This window comes from Cryptomeria japonica, chromosome 10, assembly GCF_030272615.1.
Source record: "Cryptomeria japonica chromosome 10, Sugi_1.0, whole genome shotgun sequence".
NCBI lineage: Eukaryota > Viridiplantae > Streptophyta > Pinopsida > Cupressales > Cupressaceae > Cryptomeria > Cryptomeria japonica.
The window spans coordinates 701,620,678-701,643,370 of NC_081414.1; the positions used below are offsets into that span (position 1 = coordinate 701,620,678).

General features: G+C 33.7%; 1 protein-coding gene and 1 non-coding gene across 2 annotated transcripts; both read left to right on the plus strand.

The window, feature by feature from the left end:
• Positions 1-7,129: 7,129 nt before the first annotated feature.
• On the plus strand, positions 7,130-7,324 carry LOC131078215 (U2 spliceosomal RNA). The gene has a single exon (XR_009113749.2). It is a non-coding gene; the product is annotated as a U2 spliceosomal RNA (small nuclear RNA).
• Positions 7,325-21,572: 14,248 nt separating this feature from the next.
• On the plus strand, positions 21,573-22,004 carry LOC131078206 (calmodulin-like protein 4). Its single transcript, XM_058015867.1, has one exon. The coding sequence runs from the start codon at positions 21,573-21,575 to the stop codon at positions 22,002-22,004; it is 432 nt and encodes a 143-aa protein (XP_057871850.1).
• Positions 22,005-22,693: the final 689 nt, after the last annotated feature.

Here is a 22,693-nt window from a genome sequence, read left to right on the forward strand (position 1 = left end):
CTCTTCTAGAAAATAGTGCTTCAAGTTGCTTAAACTCATCATCTTCTCTCTTCATATCTTCTAACTCTTTTTCATATAAATATTTCCAGTCTTTCTTACCGGTTACATATGTAGATGCATGAAAAGCAGGTTCGGTCTTTAGAGCTCCAGAAGGTCCAAATTCCTCAAGCTCAAAAGCAGATAGTTTCCCACCCAAGGTAGCTTTGTTGATAGATGTATTAGCCATTATTCTCAGCTCATTGATAGTAGTAGCCTTCATTTTGTAAGCCGGTGGTAGGGCTCTTAGGACTTTAGAAACAATTTCATCTTCGCTCAAAGTTCCACCACAACATTGAATTCCCATAACAATCTCATTTACCCTTTCCATGAATGCAGTAATCCTTTCATCTTCAAGTTCTCATATCTCACCCAGTAACCATCAAGTTAAGAAATCTTCACTATAGGGTCACCTTCACTTAGAGTCTCCAACTTATCCCATATAGCCTTTCCATATGATTTGTCAGTTAATCTCATTATTTGTTGATCAGAAATTGTACACAAAAGGGATTCTCTTACTCTACAATCATTCTCAATCTCCTTGTCCAGGTTTGTCAGAGGAGGATTTATTGATCCCAGATTATAGGATGTGACACCATTCTGTGTGATCTCCCAAATCTCCTTGCCAAGACATCTTAGATGAGTCTCCATCCGAATCTTCCATACTGTGTATTTTATCCCATCAAGCCTCAGTATATCCCTTCTAAACATAGCTCCAGAAGAACTGGATAAACTTGAACTGTTAGTCACCATAGGATCTTCCTCAAGCAGTTAAGATTTATGCAGAGAGGACCAAAGATCTAATACCAATTGTTAGATAGCTCAGATAATCAGATGACAACTGAGAGGGGGGGTGAATCAGTTGTCACAAATTACCGGGGGCATTAAGCAATTTAAACATTAATACCGTAACCCAAAAAAATAATATTGGAATATCAGTTAATCCAATTAAGCATAAACAATAATCACAAAATAAAAGCGATTCACACAACACCAAGAATTATACATGAAAAACACGATAAAGGGAAAAGCCATGGTGGGAAGCCTACCCACGGTCAGATAATACTTCTGCAGTAAGTATGTCAATTACAATGAAGGGGCCTGCACTTGCAGCAAGGCCAATAGCCTAGAGCGCATTTCTTATCACAAAAGGAGTCTCATTGACTACATACAAATCCAAACTTCTATTCAAAGAAGTGTTGAACTACAAAAGATAGCATCTCATATGCCAGAGTACAGTTTCGGTTAAGCTCAATACCGGAGGACTAAATCCTCATACACCCAATTCGATCTCCAATGATCGATCAACTCCTATGCCTGAGTGATATTACATTATTCGCACATTACATTCCTTGACCATGACCTCTTGCATTAACCATGATGATCTACAATGAGATCTTACATCCATATATACAAACCCTCAACCATAAACAATCAGGTTGGCCACCAGACAATAAACCAATTACATAATTACAAACCATGTCGGCCTTAGGCCAAAAAAATAATAACCAACACATAAGACATCCCATAAATACATTAATAGGTCCTATCCACATGTTACATCAATTCCGATCCATAACCTAGATCAACCGAGGCAAAGTATAGGTCCACATACCTCAACAATGATCTCCAAACTCCAAGTCTCGAACATGATCACCAACAACATCCTAAAACTCTATCATAAGATACACCAACATTTTTTAGGCAATTCATCAAAGATCTCCACCAAAAGCTCAACCGGTGAAACCCTCGCCAGAACCAAAAACCAAGCTTCTCAACAAGAAGGACAACATCCAAACACCAGACCAAAACCAAATGATCAAGTATGAGTGTAAGCATCATGAACAAGACAATTCCATCACCTGATTATATCGAAGTATACTGGATCATGTCAAATCCAAGTAAACCAAAAAACCACTCAACCTACCAGGACCAGAAGGGTTTCGATAAAGCATCCAAACAGATAGTGTTGACATCAATGACAAAACATCAATGCAACACATAATAAATTCCACCAAATGGGCAAAAATCACTAGTATATTTATTATTCTATCAATGTTATTCCCTATGTAATTTTTGGTAGAGGACGTGGCTTGAGGCAAAGGTGTTCCCTCCTTATATTTCAATATTTGCGAAAAAAATTGTTAGAAAAAAAAGTTCCTAAAATAAAGCATTATAAATATCTTAAAGGGGTTTCATCCCTAAATGTGATGGTTAAGTTGTTTCATTGTTCATAGTGCCAAAAAGGTTCAAATCCCCATTGGGATACTATGATCAGAGGATTATGCCTTTGCTAATCTACTATGCTCATAAATTATGAATTGTTGTGGCACTCATGCCAATGATTTTATAGATATCCATGCATGTGCCAAAACCTTTCTATGCTGGTGTGCTCATAGGTTTTATACTCCTGTTGTGCAACTTTTCTCAAGGGTCTAGAATATAGTTGTTGGGTTACTACTATATATATATATATATAGAGAGATTAAAGGTTTTAAAATGGGTTCAATGTTTTGATTTGATAAGAAAAAGAAGGGCTCAATCCCATTACAAGATAAACATCAAGGCAAGAGAAATGAATCTCACAAGATGCGATATTGAGAAGAAAAAAATAGAATAATATTTCATTAAATGAAACAACAACAAAAATACAAAAAAACTAGTAAAGGAAAAACCAAGTTCAATTAAATATCATTGAAAGACTTTAAGGCCTCAATGGTTTATCATACTTATTGTAAAATCTCCAGATGAATTTTAAAGGGCACCCTTCTCATTGGAACAAAGAAACCAACAACAACACTAATTTGTTGGGGAAGGTTGGGAAGCTCAATCATGTGTTTTGAAATTTTTGCACTATTTGTGGGAGCCATGGATTGAAAGAAATGTGTCCCTTCTCATTAGTTCTTGGGATCATAAAGAAAAATGTCAATAATAATAATGATGGTACAAAATGAATTACAAGTTAGCAATATGGAACCTTATCCTAGGATAGCCAACTTATTCTTCTAAGATAAACTCACTTTGGATATTCATGTCTCATTTTGAAAGCCCAACTAAAAATATAGATAAATTATAATAATGTGAGGGCTGTAAGCTAATGTCAGAAAAAAAAAATTCTTAATTGAGTTGGATGGATAATTTTAGTGAAGATTAATCTTTGACTTATAATTATTTACAATAATTAGTATAATCAACATTATGATAGGGAAATGTTTATCATTTAATTTTTAGGTTTGGTTTTCACTGAATAATTAGATAAGATCTCGCATTTTTAAATGGAATTACTTGGGTTATTATAGACATTGATATCTATCTAATTAAACAAATTGTAATATATTGAGTAGAAAAAATTCCTAGTTATTATCATCCTCACCTACCAAGCTTAGCCCCTTCAATAGATCTCATATTTTTTCTTTATAATTGTAATCTAGAAGTTTAATTCATAATAAATTTGTAGGAGATGTTTGTTCATGTTTAGATTTCACTAGCAAAATTCAACTCTATTAGTTTATAAGTTTGAATCTCCTCAACTTTGTCCATGACTCTATTATACTTACATTTGTTGGAGATTGTAATCCCAACTATTATATTAAATCTATCAGCTTTCCAATCTTATTAGTATCCTCTATTCAATAAACATATTGACAGCATTAACACAATCATTTAAGACAAGCACTAAAAGGAGATCTCACCAAAAGATTTGAATTAATTTTGCATCTACTCTTTTGACTTGGCCATTATTCCATCTACAAGATAGTGGGTGCTTTAATAAATATTTTTGTCTCATCTGTAGGTGATCTATTTCTATATATTGTATGAATCTAATCTTTGCACTCACTCTTTCATGAGTCCAACTCTGGAGATAGGAAGAAGATAGGAATGTAATGTTTGTTTTATTTAATATAATTTTTGTGTATGTTTTCTTATTCTACTCCATGTATCCATCAACTAGTATCAGAGCTTGAAGATCCCAGAGAGAGTGAAAGAGTTTATGGAAATGTTAATGTTTGAAGCTAATAAGGAAAGTGCTGGTTTAAAACTATTGTAGCAAATGGACCAAGGTTTTAAATTTTCAATGATCACTATTTTTTTCCTATGTATGTGGAGCTACCTCCCTGAAAGAAGCTACCTCCCTGAAAGAAGGGGATAATAGCAAGATAAAATTTGAAGCCAAAGAACAATTGTAAGTTGTGGTTTCTATTTTATTTAGAGATCACTGTATTCATTTGAATTTAAAAGCCACTGATTGAAGAAAGGAAATGCATGTGTAACAACATGTAGATATGTACCAAATCTAGTTGGTAATTAACAAGTTTGTCAATCCACTACTATATAAAAAGAGTTAGTCCATTCTGTCAAAGATGGTACTAAAGACAATAAATATTTTGTAGAAGATTAAGTCGTGTGGAAGGAGTGAGCACAACAAAGAAGAAGTTCTTATCATAACACAAGGAAATAAGATGTTTTTTAATCAAGAGAACCTTCTGTCAAAGGATTAATTGCAACATCTGAAGGAGTTGCCACCCATTCTCCACACATAGCTGAAATCATGTAGAGGTGAAATAGGAAGTTGTTGAGCTTCAAAGTCTGAGTGTTTGAATTCGAGGTGAGTTGAGGAGTTTTCGTACAAGTGAGAAGTCATTGAATTTTTTTTAATGTTCTTAGCGAAAAGAGAGCATGTTGGTTAAATGCAACTATTAAAGTACTTAAGAGATGCCATTTGAAGGTAAAGGAAAGTTTTCAACAAAGTGAAGAAAAAGGTTGAATGTCTATAGACACAAAAAGAAGGTTGTTGTAGAAAGAAGGCTACCATCAAAGGAGAAATGAATGAGTTGTATCGCTATCATAGTAGTTGAAGAATTCAATCTTGAAGAAATTGGTCAAAAGGTTTATTGTATTTACCTTGGAGTGCTGGAAGAGAAGAAATTGTGTTTCTGTTGTTTTAAGATGAAGTTTATTTTGTCAAAAGAAGGCCCTAAAAAGAGGATGTCATAGTATGTTATCTTTATTGCCCACTTTGAAGTTGGTTTGTAGTGTAGAAAGTTTGAGTTTGAATAGATATCCATCTAGGTTGACAGAGTCAAAATTTAGGTTGAGAGAGAGTCAAAATTATGTGGAAGAGTATTTTGTAAAAGTCTATAGAACAAACTAAGAAAGAGGAGTTGATAAAAGAGATCAAGAGTAGAAGAGGGTATCAAGTGGGTGATGCTATCAATTAATAAAAATAAAAATGATTGAATTTTATAGCATTATGTTTCCATACAAAAGCAATGTATGAGGTCAATAGAGCTCACTAAAGCTAGGATCGTTAAGCACCCACAATGTGAGTCTATGGGAGGTGCTGAGAAAATAGTAAGTTTCTCGCAAGAGAATCCACAATGGAATGGTAATCAAAAGGGCCAAAGCTTGTTGTAAGAGAATCCCAACATTAGCATGGGATTTGTTAGGTTTAGTTTCTAGAACTTGAAAATTATAGATGTCAAAGGATCCATGAAAGAAACTATAAAAAAAAAATCAAAATACGTAGTTGTTGGGGGATGTAAAATTCATCTTCTATTAACAAAGTAATCAATTAGAAACAAGGGAGATCACGAATCCCTATCCTAATTAGAATTTAACAAACAATACAATGAAATAACACAACCAAGCAAAATAGGAATTATATATGAAATCAATAAAAACTCCCTATTCCATGACTGCGTAGAACTTCCATTGCTCTTCTCCTCTTTGTGGTATGATGGCTCTCAGATATTGCGTTGGTAACCTGCAAGTGACACAAAGATTCAAAGTTTGTGATTCCGAGAAATTGTGAGGATTGGATGCTCAATTTATAGAAAATTGGATGAGATTGATTGAAAGGTGGAACAAATTGATGAAGAGGTGGAACTCAGGTGAACTCAAATGCAAGTTGATAGTTGAACTGTTGATTATAGGAGTGAAACTCAATAGATTGAATAGATTAATGGAGTCAACTGATTGATGAAAGAGTTAACTGAAGGAAGAAAAAGGATGATTGGTGGAAATAAAGAAGATCAATTTGGTTTTCGAAATCATGCACATGTATTTGAATTTGGAAGAAATTAGAAGAAATAAGAAATTAAATGAAATTAGAATTTGGCGATTTGGAATTGAAGAATTAGTTATCTAATTAAATAATTTAAAGAAACTATTTAATTATTTAGAAATAGAATTTAGTTAAATAATAAAGATTATTTAATTTAAAGGATTAAATCATAATTAATTAAATAACAAATATTTAATTAATATTTAGAAGAGGGTTGAATGATTAGATGATTAGAGATAGAAATTGAATAATTAGTAACTTATTTAAATAATGAAGATTATTTAAATTGGGGAATTAATCACAATTAATTAAATAAAAAATATTTAATTAATATTTAGAAAATGATTAAAATGATTAAATGATGATAGAATAAGAAATAGAATAATTAGTAAGATGATGAGGAAATGTGAAATAGAAGAAAAAGATTAATTAACTTAATTAAATAATTAAATAATTATTTAACTAATTAGAAGAATAATTAGTACATGATCAATGAGACATTTTTAGGTGTCTACAATTGTGATTATAGGGGAGTGTTGGAGATTGTAATCCCAACTATTCTATTAAATGTATTAGCTTTTCAATCTTGTTAGTATCCTTTATTCAACAACCATATTGATAGCATTAAAACAATCATTTAAGACGAGCATTATAAGGAGATCTCACCAGAAATTTTGAATCGATTTTTCATCTACTCTTTTGACTTAGTCGTTATTCCATCTACAAGATAGTGGGTGATTTAACAAATATTTCTCTTTCCTCTGTAGGTGATCTATTTATATATATAATATGAATCTAATGTTTATACTCACTCTTTTATGATTACACCTTTGTAGAGTTGTAAGGAGATAGGAATGCAATGTTTGTGCTATTTAATATAGTGTTTGTATTTGTGTTCTTATTTTGCTCCCCATTTCCTTCAGCAACATCCCCCATTTTATTGTTTGAATTTTATCTCACATTTAGGCATGGCAGAGTAAAAAGGAAGAGATGGTGGATAGAAAAAGAGGAGGAAGGAGAGGGAAAAACATACATTTCTCAGCCTTTTGGCTACGATCAATTGTAGGATCTATTATTATCATTTTAATATTTGATACATGGTTCAATAAACCACACAATATTAAATTAATTTCTCAAGGGGGAAAGTTCAGACAATAGCTTGCTATCAAGGCTCTTGGCCATTTCTTTTGTACTACACTATTGCAGAAGACTGGTGCACTCCAGAAACCAATACGAACATAAAATTAAATTTATTCCTTTTTAATTTAACTACAGTACCATATACTCCATGAGTATATCTCATTACAAAAGAGCTACAGAGACAACACAGTAATCATTCAATCATGAAAAATAGTCTATAATGGGTATCACTTTTGTTAAGTGGCTTACATTCTCAAGTGTGCTTATGGAGGCATTTAACTTGGTAAATATTGCTTCATTGTTCTATTTAGAGCAGCTTTGGCAAAATGATTCCTCTACAAGTGGTTCCTTGTAAATGATGCAGGATATTCGAGGGCAAGAGAAGTGTTGTGTAAAGGATAATATTATATACAACTCAGTAAGAATGAAGCACGTTTCATGGGTAACAATATTTGAAGATATGAAAAATGCATTTATATAAATAATGTGTCCAAAGAACAATGATATGCCTTAATGGTGAGGACAATAAATCAATAGCAACGAGTTTAAATTAGATCATTTAAGAATAGGTAAGTGTCATATGAGATATAAGCAAGTAAGAACATTTATATATAAAAACATATTTCATATGATGTATAGGTGAAAGCATGTGAATTAAATCACTTGGGGTCAAAGATATAGTAATGACAACAAATAGGATAAGAGAAATCAATCATAAGATACACCACCATTGATAGCCACACTAACTTTATAATATGCTTGATGCTTCTTTATGTAACTTAATACTCGTGCAATTTGAGATGTTTCAGAATTATAAACAATTGAATATGTAATTGTCAAAATAAATATATTACTTGAATCTATACCATTTAAAATTATTTGATAACCCACATGAAAAAGAAGACACACTATTACAAAATATTTGTAATGAATTATAATATTTCTCACTAGATATTATATTCTTAATCAAACTTATTACTGATCTTAATCAGACCAATAATGCTATCAAACCAAAATACAAAACAAGGTAAACAAACAAAATAACATCAAATCCATTGAATTCGTTTGATGGCACTTCATCATTTCTTCTTTCTCCTTTAATGTTATCATGTTGGAAACCAAGAACACTAAGAGGGGGGGGGGGGGGGTGAATTAGTGTTCTGTCAGTAATACAAGATTTTACCTTTTTATAACATACACATATAAATCTGTAAATGAAGAAACATATAACATGAATTAAATAAACCAACCACATGAATGAACACCATAACACTCATAATTTATACGTGGAAAAACTCAAAGAGGAAAAACCACGGTGGGATTTGTGACCCACAATACCAGTTCATTGGCCATATGAAATGATATTACATAGCATGGGGGACTACACATGCAAAAAGGCACACTGCCTAGAGCACACTGCTCAACACAAAAGAGTCTCACTGACTACAAGCTTTTGTTTAGATAAAACAATAATGATGAACTCACAAAATACATCTGTAATGCCAAAAAGAGTTCTGATTATAGCTCTGTTATGTACCGGTTCATAAACCCTTTTGCGGGTATCTTCTTTCCTCCTAGAATGCTTTACAAACCATCTACTGATCCTTGCATGATACTACTTTCGCATGCAAATGACTTACATACATATCCTTCACATCACTTAATTATACTTCCTTGTCATATATCTTTTCTTATTATTGAAATATCCTAATAGACTGACTTATATACCCTCTACAAACAATATGCCTTATGTCTGCTTACAATACATTACAAAAGATATTCAATAGCAGCCATATACAATAACTACAAAATGATTTTATAAATAAAACCTTTCAGATCCTAAACTGATGTTGGCTTCACTGAACTGTTGGATGCCGGTGTCGGTGTCAATGATGACCCTGAATACTCCAATTCAGGTATCTACTAGTGTATGTCTCCTAATGCTGGTAAATGCCTTCTATAGAATCTTGTTGCCATCAATGACAACATATGAATCCAATGAGTTTCAATTTCCAACAATCTCCCCCTTTGGCATTGATGACAACACTCATGTGAAAAATGGATTCCATGCCGGTCCAACTAAAACATGAAACATGCTCCCCCTGAGCAATATACTCTTCATCTGATATCCTCCCCCTAGAATTATATACATTATATACATATTTTTCACATACATATACTCCCCCTTTGGCATCAATGTCAAAGATTACTTTACTGGAGCTTGACCAATTTCAAGATTTCTAGATAAGCTTTCTTTAGCAACTGTACATAGGTATCCCAGCCGGTTTTGAATGTTTTAGATATGGATACAAATCCACTCAGTAAATGTGTAAGTGTTTCTTTCTCAGTGACTTTTGTCGGTGTGGGATTTGCAAGCATATCCATACATTCCCTCTTATGTACACCAAGTGAATCCAATCTTGGACTCACCAAACCTTTGAGGCTCCTTGCTCTTCAAATGATCTTATCTCTTTCTTTTTCAAAAGAAAAAAAATGGTTTTCCATAGTCAAAATTTGTCCATCAATGGATGTTGTAAGTGAAGTTAGTCCATCAAAATAATTAGCAATATTAGCAATCTTTTCTTGTAACTCCTTTATCCTCTTATCTAAATTTGCTATAAGAATCTCTATATTACAACATACCCTGTAGATGTGAGTACACTGTTTCAAATAATTATCAATTAGTATAAGTTTCTCTTCATCATTCCTCTTCTCTATCTCAATAATTTGGTCAAAAGTGGCTTTCTTGGCCAGAGTAAATCTTTCAAGTGCATTCTTGTCGGAAATCTGTTGCAATGATTGAAAGTTTTTAGATATGTGCTTTATCAATGCCTTAATCTTTCCATTAGGGCTTTCTTCATTATCAATCATACAATCAAGAATCAATTTGTGCAAAATTGTTATTGACTGATCTATTATTCCCTTGTCTGCAGATCCCTCCTTCATTAGCTTTTGAGTAGCCATCATCATTAGCTCTGTGGGATTCATCTCTATTATATATTTCTTCTCAACTTGAGAAGTATCAATTGCCAAAAGTTTTGCTGAGGAATCAACTGTCGGTGGAGTATTATCCATTATATTATATGTAACCTGTACATTATCTATATTACCTTTCCCACACTATACAAATGTAGTCTCTGTTGGTTTAGTCTGTACACTCTCATCAGTTTTAAGATTAACTATCGGTTCATTCAAAATTTGATCTGAACTTCCCAAAATTCCTTTCCCTTTAGATTTGTCCAGAATGGTGGGAGCGGTTGCCTTAGCAAATTCTTCTTGAGAAGTGAGAAAAACATAATTCTTTTGGAAGAATTTAGCCCAACCATCTCTGGTTACATTTATTACCTCATTGACTCTACCCATCATTAAGCTTATTTGACAGGTTTTGCTGCTTAAGATTGTTCTATTTGCAACATCTATACATCTTTTTATTTCCTCATTATTTATAGAACCACACATATTCAAAAGTTCAACTTCTTTAATCTCTTTGTCCCTTCTGATTGCATCTAACTTATTGTACAATGATAAGGGATTTTCCTTCAAAATCTCTACCAAAGGCTTCTTATATATGTCTAAATGTAGAAAAATTGCTTCTTCTATTTCATTTCACTCATTATCATCTAAATCTTCATAGAAATTTGACATATTCTTCAAAATTTCATCTTTACTTACGCCATCAATAAACTCTGTACAAGTCATTTTACCAGATTCAGTTGCTTCATCATTCTTTTTCTTCTTGCTAGGGGTTGCAGGAGTGGATGGAGAAGGCTACCTCTTCTGAGTAGGTTTCCTTATCAAAGGTGTGGGTGCAGTTGTTACCTTTCCTTGGTTCCACCTTCTTCTCCTCTACTGGAGGTTTGTCATCTTTCTTCCTTTGTACCCTTCTGAATGCAAGAGGTTGATTATCCTCTGGATTAGAGTCATAAGTGATAGGAGAAATGAAAGTCTCGGGCCTCTTTACCTCAGAAGCACTTTCCACCATAGTTTTTGTAGCTCCCATTGTCGGTTAATCTACCGGTTTAGATATAGAACCTAGTTCTATATCTATTCTGTGAATTACATCTTGAACAAATGCAAACATTTTGTCTATTTTCTTTTCTCTTCTTTTCTTATTGAAACTAGTTTTAACTTCAAGAGTCTTCTCCTCTGCAGTGCCAATGCCAAAGTGTTCAGCCTTATCATCTAAAGGAGCATCAATCAATATTTTAGCATATAGTTCCAAGATATTGTCATCAACTTCATACCCCAATTCAGTGACCCATATAGTTCTAGGTTCCACTGCTTCCATCAGTGTCTCATCTGTTTGTACCATGAAACAAATATCAATGGAGTATTTCTCCACAATGTGTTTGGAGATTCTCTCCCTCAATCTCATGTTCTCCTGAAAAGTTTTGAAGTATCCCCAAAGCTTTTCATCCTTGTTACTACAAAGACCGGTGATTGCAACTTTGATCTACATACCTACTGGTATGTCATGAGCCCAACATTTCTTTCCCAAACCCAGTAGCTCATTCATGAAATATAACATCAAGAAGACAATAAGATTGCCAAACCTAATTGTTCCTTTCTTAACACCTTTGATTTTTCCAAGATTAATCATTAATTCACTTCTTAACCATTCACACAAATCATACTTTCCATCATTCTTCATCATTTGATATGTAGCATGGATACAGGAACTAGCAACAAAGTTCAATTGAATTGATTGAGTTACCTTGTAGCCGATGATCATGGTGACAAATTTCACATATGTATCTTTGATGGTGCTGACCCTCAGAGATCTTCCATCATGGGTTGCGCCAGTGAGCTTCTCAATCGCAGTGTTGGAGATCTTCTTCCCTGGTTCCTGTCCAACTTTGGATAAGTCGACAGTGCCTAGATAGCTTCTTTGGTGATCATATGGGGCTGGTCCAGCTAGATGAATTCATTATGTACCCTGCTCAGGAAATATTTGATAACTTCATCCTTGAATTCCGGTATATACAGGATTTCGGTTAACCCTAGGTCTTCAATGATTTGATATTTCAGCTTGATTATTCTGGAGCTGCCTAGTATCATAGATTGATACATTCCCTTGATTTCCTCAGTGCCTAAATCCTCCAAGGTACAGTGTTCATATAGGCCCTAACATCTTCCACATAAACCACGCCATCGGGAACCCTCAAAAATGTGCCAAAAGAATCTTCCTTCATAGAAATTTGAGGAACATCCTTGAAAATAGGTTTAAGCCTATCCTTAACCTCAACAACAGTGGGATTTGCAGTGAAACTAGGAGCAGATGATGATCGGAATGCCATTTCAAAGAGATACCTAGATAACAGTCGTCTGTTGAAATATTTTGATTACTTCTCAGATAACTATTGGAAATCCTTTGGAATGCCTTTGATCGCTTGTGATTCGCCTTTGCTTCGCTCTGGTTTTCTCGAGTGCTAGTTGATTGAAAATGAGTTCATTTTCCCTTTTTTATCAGCGAGTAAACCCTAATTCATCACTGTCATAAATGCTTAGTAGTGTACCCTATCGGATGTTGGTTTCACAGTTTATGTCAGGTAAACCTAATACAACTCTCTAGATCTCTTGCGGGGAATATGCAAGATTTACAAGGAATTTTCCAACCCCTAAAGCGTATGTCTCAATTACCAGATGAATTTCCTGCCACTGCAGGGATGCTCTGGTCTACTGGTGGAGTTACTGGTGCAATTACCAGTGTAGTTGCATCTCTCCTATGTTCTTCATATTTTCTAACCCATCTCTTGTTGTGATCTCATTGTATTTCATCTACCTTCTGCTTTCCTTTCTCATTTTTTATATCATTGCTAATCGGTGTAGTCTTGCTTCTATAGTACTTAGCAATATGACCTATTTTGTTGCATGCATAACATGTAACATTGTTCCTTTGAATTTCTTTAACATATTCGTTGTCATTCTTTGGTCCTCAATTATTAGCCAAATGTCCAAGCTTTCCACATGCATGACACTTAACATTCATTATGCAATCTTTTGACTTATGACCATATTTCTTACAATTTGTGTATTGACCAGGAACAAAATTGTAGTTTTGATTTGCTCTATTTCTACATTGTCTAGCCATATGCCCGAAATTATTACAAACAAAGCATCTACCATTGAATTTGTAAGCATTAGATTGTCTTATCAATTTCCTCTGGTCTGATGAGTTTTGCATATCGGTTGTCTGATCTTCATTTGCAATACCAGAGCTTTCACCTTGTACAAATCCAAGTCCTCTAGAATATTCACTTTTTCTTTGTCTTTTCAATAAATCATCCAACTGTGCAACACTAATCCTAAATTTTTCCTTATACTTACTTGCAGTAGTCAGATCGTCTCTCGAAGTCATTATTTAGCTTTCAAGCTCTTGTTCATGATTCCGACATCGTACCAAATCAGTTCTCAATAGATTATTCTCATGAGTCAATCTACCACATTCTTCAAATTTGTTCTTCAGAGATATAGCAATATTTTCTTCCTTCTTCTTTCTGTCCTCAATATCTTTTGATAACCTCGTAGTTAGGTCTTGCATTTTATTCTTCATGAGCATGTTTGCTTGACTTAGTTTCTGACATTGTTCCTTAAGTGCATTTTTATCTTCATCATCCCGATTTTACAAAAGTTCATTTCTCTTAGCTTGAGCAAATGATAACCTTTCTTGCAGAACAAGAATGAATTCATTAGCATAATTCAATTCATCTTGCAGTTTCAGGTTCTTCATCCTTTCAGCATCATAATCCTCAAGTGCCATCTCAAGTTGATTCTCCATAGCCATGTTCAATGATTCCGATTTCAGGATCTTCCTCAAGTTGTTAAACTTAGTCTGAGGTACCTAGATCTAATACCAATAGTTGGAAACCAAGAACACTGAGAGGGGGGGTGAATCTGTGTTCTGTCGGTAATAGAAAATTTTACCTTCTTATAACATACACATATAAACTGGTAAATGAAGAAACATATTACATTAAGTAAATAAACCAGCCACATGAATGAACACCATAACATTCAAAATTTATACGTGGAAAACCTCAAAGAGGAAAAACCACAGTGGGATTTGTGACCCACAATATCAATTCACTTGCCATATGAAAGGATATTACATAGTATGGGGGCCTGCACATGCAGGAAGGCACACTTCTCAACACAAAGAGTCCCACTGACTACAAGCTTATGTTCAGATAAAATATTAATGATGAACTCACAAAATGCATCTGTAATAGCAAAAAGTGTTCCAGTTATAGCTCTGTTCTGTACCAGTTCATAAACCCTTTTGTCGGTATCTTCTTTCCTCCTAGAATTCTTTACAATCCATCTGTTGATCCTTGCATCATACTACTTTTGCATACAAATGACTTACATGCATATCCTCCGCATCACTTAATTCTACTTCCTTGTCATATATCTTTTCTTATTATTAAAATGTCCTAACAGACTGACTTATATACCCTCTACAAACAATATGCCTTATGTTGGCTTACAATGCATTACAAAATATATTCAATTTCGGCCCTATACAATCATTACAAAATAATTTTATAAATAAAACCTTTCGGATCCCAGACTGATGTCGGCTTCACTGAACTGCTGGATGCTGGTGCCGGTGCCAGTGTCGGTAATGACCCTGAATACTCTAATGTCAGTATCTGTCGGTGTATGTCTCCTAATGTGAGTATATGCCTTCTATAGAATCTTGTTGCCATCAATGACAACATATGAATCCAATGAGTGTCAATTGCCAACATATACATCTCTAAAAAATGTGAGTGCACAATTTTGATAAGCAAGTTTAATTCAACAACGTGATCATGAGGGTAATCGAAGGATCATTGTTATGAAGATGAGAAATGAGACCTCAATTTATAGATTTTGAAGGTTGATTGGATGGACAAGATTGAAGATCAATGAACAGACAAGATCAAATGAGAGGATGTGTTAAGTGAAGCGAAATGGGAAAGGTGTCATTTGCAAGTGGAGAGGGGAATGGAAGGTTACGAAAGTTAATTGGAGAAAATTAAGAAAGTGAAAAAGTGAGATGGAGTTAGAAGTCGAGATGGAAATGGAGGTGGAATTAATAATTATTCATTTATTAATTCATTCAAAATTAGTAATTTAGCCAATTGAATATTCATTTAATTGTGACAAAAAGAATTAGGGATAAATAAATAATGAGTTTATCCTAAAAGGGACATGTTAGCAGAGAGGGGGTTAAATAATTAAATGATTATTTAAATTGATAATTATTTAACCCTAACTATGAATTAGGTCAAATTAATGGAAAGGGATGGAGATTGAGTAGTCGTAATAATCATTTAATTAGATAGACAAGAAGGGTGATTTAGGCCAAAATGACAAGAAATCGATAGTAAATAATAAAATTAGATGACAAAAGAATGACATAATATCAACGAATGATAAAGACCAAACTAAAAAGAGAAGACACAAACATTAACCGATTTTTAATGTCTATAATATATTATAGTCACACAAACAAATATAATGAACGAAAAATGCAGATCTATAACTATAGATCCCTTAAATCATTGTAACTTATGATGAAGACATACCATTACATGGAAATGTGCTATTTTATATCCTTCATGCTTTTCACCACATGCATTCCTTCGTTTGTAGCTCATATATTTAGCATTTGATCTTCCCAACTCAAAAAATTCGCTTAGCTACAAACCCTTTGAATATAGAATAAACTCATATTTGTATATCTTAAGTAGGAAAAATCTACGACCAATGTCTTGGATTATTTTCACCACAAAAGCAGAGACTATACAGCAATCAAATCTGAGCAAACTCTTCATCGATATTTTTCGGTTTTTTCCTTTCCGAACATCTATGGTTATGTCCTTCAAGCCTATTCTTAAGTTCTTAGAAGGTCAAAGGAGTGAAATTTTTTTTTCCCAACAAGCAAATCAGTTTCAAAATAAGGTCGGCGATGAGAATCCACCTAATGACCTTGCCCGCACAAATAACCTTCTATAAACAATTGATGGTGTTTCCGGCCTCCTTCATGAAAAATCCCTGACATTCAATCAAAAGACCCTATTACAAGCAATTGCAGAGTGTCATTAACCACCATTCTGCAAAGCACAAGGAGCTCCCAACCCCTTATCTGTATATATGCTTGCAAGAATTTGTGGTTGTAACTCAATTTAATCATTTTCTCATGGTCCTGAAGATGGTGCTTGGTATCATCAAAAACTCTGTAGTTTTTCATGTTTGTTTCATGTCTATATATTTAAAATGTACCGTCCTTTTAGCCATATGTTGTGCTTTCAACCATATGTTGTCTTTTGCAATTCCCTTGTGCTCGTATTTGTTTTTGTGCAAGCCAGGCACTTTTAACAGAGTGTTAGGGCAGAAATGTAAATGAAATGACAAAAATAAAATGAAACACTTTTCGATTAGTATTCAAGAAGTACTTTTTGCATAATAAAGGCAGCGAACAGTTTGCACAGTTACACAAAAACTGTCGGATGGAACAAATAAGTTATAACTGTACAAAAACTAATAAAATCAAACAAAACTAAAATTAACCTAAAATTACTAAGTTTTAACCTAAAGATTAATACATTAACATTCTCCCCCTTAATCTGAAGGAGTTAAACCAATCATTTCACGAAATTTTTCAAACTTAACACGACCCAATGCTTTGGTAAGTATATCTGCAGGTTGGTCTGTAGTAGCACAATATTGAAGGGAGATACTGCCATCTTTCACATAGTGCTGAATAAAATGAAACTTGGTGTTGATATGTTTGGTACGATCATGAAACACTGGGTTCTTAGCCATTTTTATAGTAGATTGATTGTCAATAAAGAGTGGTGTGGAAGAAGCTTGTGGTGCCTGCAAATCTACAAGAATTCTTCGAAGCCATAAGATTTCTCTAGTTGCCTCAGATGCTGCTATATATTCTGCTTCTGCAGAAGAGAGAGTTGGGATTGGTTGTTTTTTAGATTTCCAAGAGATTATAGTAGAACCAAGAGACATTAAGTAACCAGATGTAGATTTTCCATCATCCATATCACCTGCATAATCTGAATCTGAATAACTAAGTAAAGAAAATTTTGACATCTTGGAGCATTTAAGCCCATAGTTTTGAGTGCCCTGTAGATATCGAAGAACCCGTTTGGCTGCTAACCAATGAGTTTCTCTAGGTTGTTGCATAAATCGTGACAGAACTCCAACGGAAAAAGAAATATCAGGTCGAGTAGTTGTAGCATAAATCAAACTGCCAACCAGTTGCCTATAAGAAGTTGCATCAATCAAATCAGAGGAATCATTAGATGAAAGTTTGAGATTTTGCTCCATAGGAGTGCTGAGAGGCTTGCAATCAGCCATACCAAACTTTTTGAGAAGATCACCAATATATTTTTGTTGACTGATGAAGATAGATTGGGGGTTTTGAATCACCTCAATTCCCAAATAGTAATGAAGATGACCCAAATCAGTCATATCAAAACCTTGTTGCAATCCTTCTTTTACATTTTGAATATTAGCCTCACTAGTTCCAGTGATAAATAAATCATCCACATAAACAATAAGATAGACAATAGTACCATCAATCTGTTTAACAAAAAGAGTTGCATCATCAAATTCAAAGTGATGAAAATTCAACTGCAAGAGATGCTCAGTAAGTTTTTCATACCAGGCTCGTGGGGCTTGTTTTAAACCATACAATGATTTTATAAGCTTGCATACCTTGTCCTCTTTACCAGGAACTTCAAAGCCTTCAGGTTGAGTCATATATACTATTTCTTTAAGATCACCATTCAAGAATGCAGTTTTAACATCCATGTGATGGATGTTCCAACCATTTTGGGTTGCTAAAGCCAACAAAACATGAATAGTAGTCCATTTTGTTGTAGGGGCAAATGTTTCATCATAGTCTATGCCCTCTTTTTGAGCATAACCTTTGGCAACAAGGCGTGCTTTGTGTTTATCAAGTGAACCATCAGCGTTATATTTATTTCTAAAAATCCACTTACAACCGATAGGTTTACAATAAAGAGGAGGATCAACCAACTCCCATGTGCCATTATTCAAAAGAGCATTATACTCATGTTGCATAGCTTGCCTCCAAAATGAAATATGATGAGCTTCTTTATAGGAATTTGGTGTTGAGTCGATTGTGAGATTGAGCTCATCAATAGACTCAAGGTTATCTGAAATATTAGATTGAGCTTGTAGCCTTGCTTTATAAGAACTTCTTGTACCTGTTTTACCTATTTCATCAGGTCGCAAATCTTTCAAAGTTTGTTGAACTTGTTTGGTCCACCTATGAGAGGATTTTTGTGGGACAATAGATGTTTCTATTTGTAGATTAGAATCTTCAATGGGAGGTAATGAGTCAGGCTCATCATTAGTGAGAACATCACTATGAGAAGGGGCTTCTTCTAGTACATGAAGAGGTGGAGCATCATGAGTTGAGGTAGCTTGAGATGCAGGTTCTACACATGTATTCATTCCTCCAGAGTGTAAAATCTCACAAGAATTTCTATCCAAGGAGAAGATGTGGCAAATTTATCAAGCTGTTTTAACTCATTTTCAATATGTGTATCACTTTTGAAAGATTCACAAAATACAACATCACGAGCAATAAAAAACTTTTTATGAACTTCATCATATAATCTATAGGCTTTTGAAGTTTCAAAATAGCCCAAAAAAATGCACTTATAACTATGATGATGCAACTTATTCCTTTTTTCTTTAGGAATCAAAGCATAGCAAATAGAACCAAAAATTCGAAGGTGTCGAATAGTTGGAGGATAACCAAACCAAACCTCATATGGAGTTGTTTGGTGAAGAGCAGATGATGGAGATCTATTGCGAAGATAGACTGTTGTTCTTGCTGCTTCAGCCCAAAAATATAACTTGATGCCTTTGAAATATAACATTGCTCGAACCATGTTCATGATAGTTCTATTCATTTTTTCAACAACACCGTTTTGTTGAGGAGTGCCTGGAATAGTGAGATGATGCTGAATACCATTTTGACAAAGATAATCCTCAAAAATTAGAGAAGTAAATTCTCCACCATTATCTGTTCGAAGAGTACCAATTTGAGATTGAGCCTGATTTTCAATCATAACACGAAATCTTTTAAAAGTGTCAAAAGCCTCTGATTTTTGCTGCAAAAAATAAATCCAAGTCATGCGACTATAATCATCAATAAACAACATAAAGTACTTAGATCCTCCAATAGAAGTTACTGGTAAAGGCCCACACAAATCTGAATGAATGAGTTGCAATTTTCTATGTGCTCTCCAGGTGGAATGAGGAAAAGAATTTTTATGTTGTTTGGCAAGAATACATGCTTCACATTTTTCAATTGATTTAGAAAAAAATGGCAAACCATCAACACCATTCTTTTGCATGGTATGAATGCTATCATAACTAATATGCCCCAATCTTGCATGCCATAAAAGGCTTGGTGATAGACTCTCTTCTTCAGTAAGATATGCAAAATTTTTAGAAGTAGATGCACCATTTAATTTTAATAATCTTCCATCTTCACACCCAGTGAAAACAATTTGATTGTTAGATGTTTTTCTTACAACAACCTGCCCATCTTTTAAGAAAATAGAATAGCCTTTTTGTCGAATCAATACTAATGATAGCAAATTTCGTTGTAATTCTGGAATAAATAATACATCATGGAGCACAAGGTCTTGAAGATTAGGCAACTTAAATCGAATAGTTCCTTTTCCAAGAGGTTTCAGACTAGATTTATCTGCTAAATAAATTGGACCATAGGCACCTTCATGAAATTCTTCAAAACAATCACGCCGAAATGTCATATGTTGTGTGGCTCCAGTATCTAAGATCCAAGAATCATACCATGAGGAATTAGATGTAAAATCTGAAACAGAAAGCACATATTGATCACTATCACTGTCACAAGCAAATTGGGCTGCTCCTGAAATTTTATCCTCTGAAATTTTATCATCACTGTGCATTTTTGTTTTATCTTTCTGTTTAAATGAATTTTCTCTAAAACTTTCTATCTTGTCCCATGAGAGCTTACATTCATGTGCTTCATGACTACCTTTTCTACCACATCTTTTACAATATAAATACTGCCTATCATTTTGATTATCATGTTGCCTCCATTGACCTCTAGTTTTTCCTTTATCATTATAACTATACTTTGAAGAGATTTTATTGATAGATTTTTCTTTTTGATGAGCAAAACAAACATTTTCAGTAGTATTATCTATTTTCCTTCCAAAAGCTTTTTCACGTTCTGCTAACTTTTCAACCAATTTATCAAATGAAATGGTTTTCAATTGATTACTTGCTTGAAGAGACTCTAGATAAGTGGAATGTGTTGGAAGAAGTGCCTTGATGAAAGCAGTGAGATAGATATCAACTTTTCCACCCGCAGCATCAACATCATGTTTTATAGCTCTGATTTCAGAAGCCAAACTCATAACATCACCATTTTTCAATTCAAGATTAAACAATTTTAATTGTAACTAAATAAACTCTAATTCTGAATGAGAATCAAATAAATCTTTTAATTTGTGAAGGGCTTCCCATGCAAATGTGCATCCTTGTATATGTCGATACACATCTCCATTAACAGAAGCTCTTATCAAAGCCAAAGCTTTGGAATTTTTATATTGCCAAATTTCTTTTTCTTTAGCCTCAATTGGTGTTGTAGGTTGGGCATTTCCATCACAAATTTTAGACCATAAATCATTAAAAATGAGAGTGTTTTCAATTTTTCTATGCCATTCCATCCAATTATCTTTTCCTGTTAAAGTTTCTCCAATCAATGAAACAATAGACTGCATTCTGAATTTAAAATAAATAAACACAATTTGCAAGGCCTGCAACTTTAAAATAACTTCTCAATCCTTTAAAAATAGAGAATAAATAAATTGATATCACCTGAATCAATTTATTGTTTCTGTAGAATTCTCTGCTCTTATTTCTCCGCTCTGATACCACTGTTAGGGCAGAAATGTAAATGAAATGACAAAAATAAAATGAAACACTTTTCAATTAGTATTCATGAAGTACTTGCTGCATAATAAAGGCAGCGAACAGTTTGCACAGTTACACAAAAACTGTCGGATGGAACAAATAAGTTATAACTGTACAAAAACTAATAAAATCAAACAAAACTAAAATTAACCTAAAATTACTAAGTTTTAACCTAAAGATTAATACATTAACAACAGAGTTATTCGGCTTTAGAAATGAATTAGATTCAGAAATCCAAATATATGGCCAACATCCATCTTCTGTTTGTGTGAATGATTAGAGGAGCAGCAATTCTGAAAATGAAAAATTTCACCATAAAATGCACAAGGAGGACCTTGTTAGAGTATTGCATGCCTTGGACAGCAACAAAGATGGCAGTGTAAGTGCAGAGGAGGTAGTAGGTCTGGTGGAAATTCTTGGGCTCAAATGCTTTTGTGATGATAATGTGAAGATCATGATGGGTTTACAGGAGCATATGAGCTGTAATGATTTTCGCAAACTTTGCAAGAGTCTGAGGGAGGAAGCTGAATCTGAAGAAAGCATAAAGGAAGTGTCTCATGAAGCAGAGTTAAGAGAAGCATCCTCTCTTTTTGATAAAGATGGTGATGGTTTTATCACACCATCTGAGCTTCAAGATGTCCTGCTAGGCCTGATACAGAGCGAAGGGCAAGACGTGGAAAATTGTAAAACAATGATAGTAAGATCTGACAAAAACTCTGATGGTAGAATTGATAAACTACGAAATTTATAAGCAAATCTAAGTTTTAGACTTGGAGGATTGTAAAACAATTATAGCAAGATTTGACAAAAACTCTGATGGCAGAATTGATTTTATGGAATTTGAATGCATGATGCAAACTATAAACAAATCTAAATAGCTTTTTGTAAATTGGGATTGAAACCTTCAAAATTCTGTTTAAATTTTTAAAACCGTATATTGAAAATAATGAATATATAGTAAATCACTTTCAAAGTGTATCTTTGAAACCTAAAATTGCAATACTCTTTGGAAGGTTTTAGAACTGCAAAGAAATTGAATAAGTTTCAAAATAGTTTTAAAATTATAAATATATGATCTCTATATTTGGTATTAAACTCTTAATACTCTGCTCAAAGTTTTATAATTAGGTATATTCCAACGCATTTTTAAAGAATCGAGAGTATATATAATCTCTCTATTGTAAACAGTTGGCTTTCTCTCACAATCCCCAATTTAAAAGGTTATGTTTGTTATTTTATGTGTACAGTCTGTAAGCAGCTAACTGCTCCTATAGCAAACTACAAAACTTGAAGCAATGTACATCACGTCTTGTCTGTCTTATTTGTCTTCATTTTAACTCTTTTTCAATAAGGAATAGACAGATTCATTAGAGTTTTATATCATGTCTCACAAATGGTGAGAGGCTTGAACTGATCAGTTTTTGGGATCACCCGTTTTAG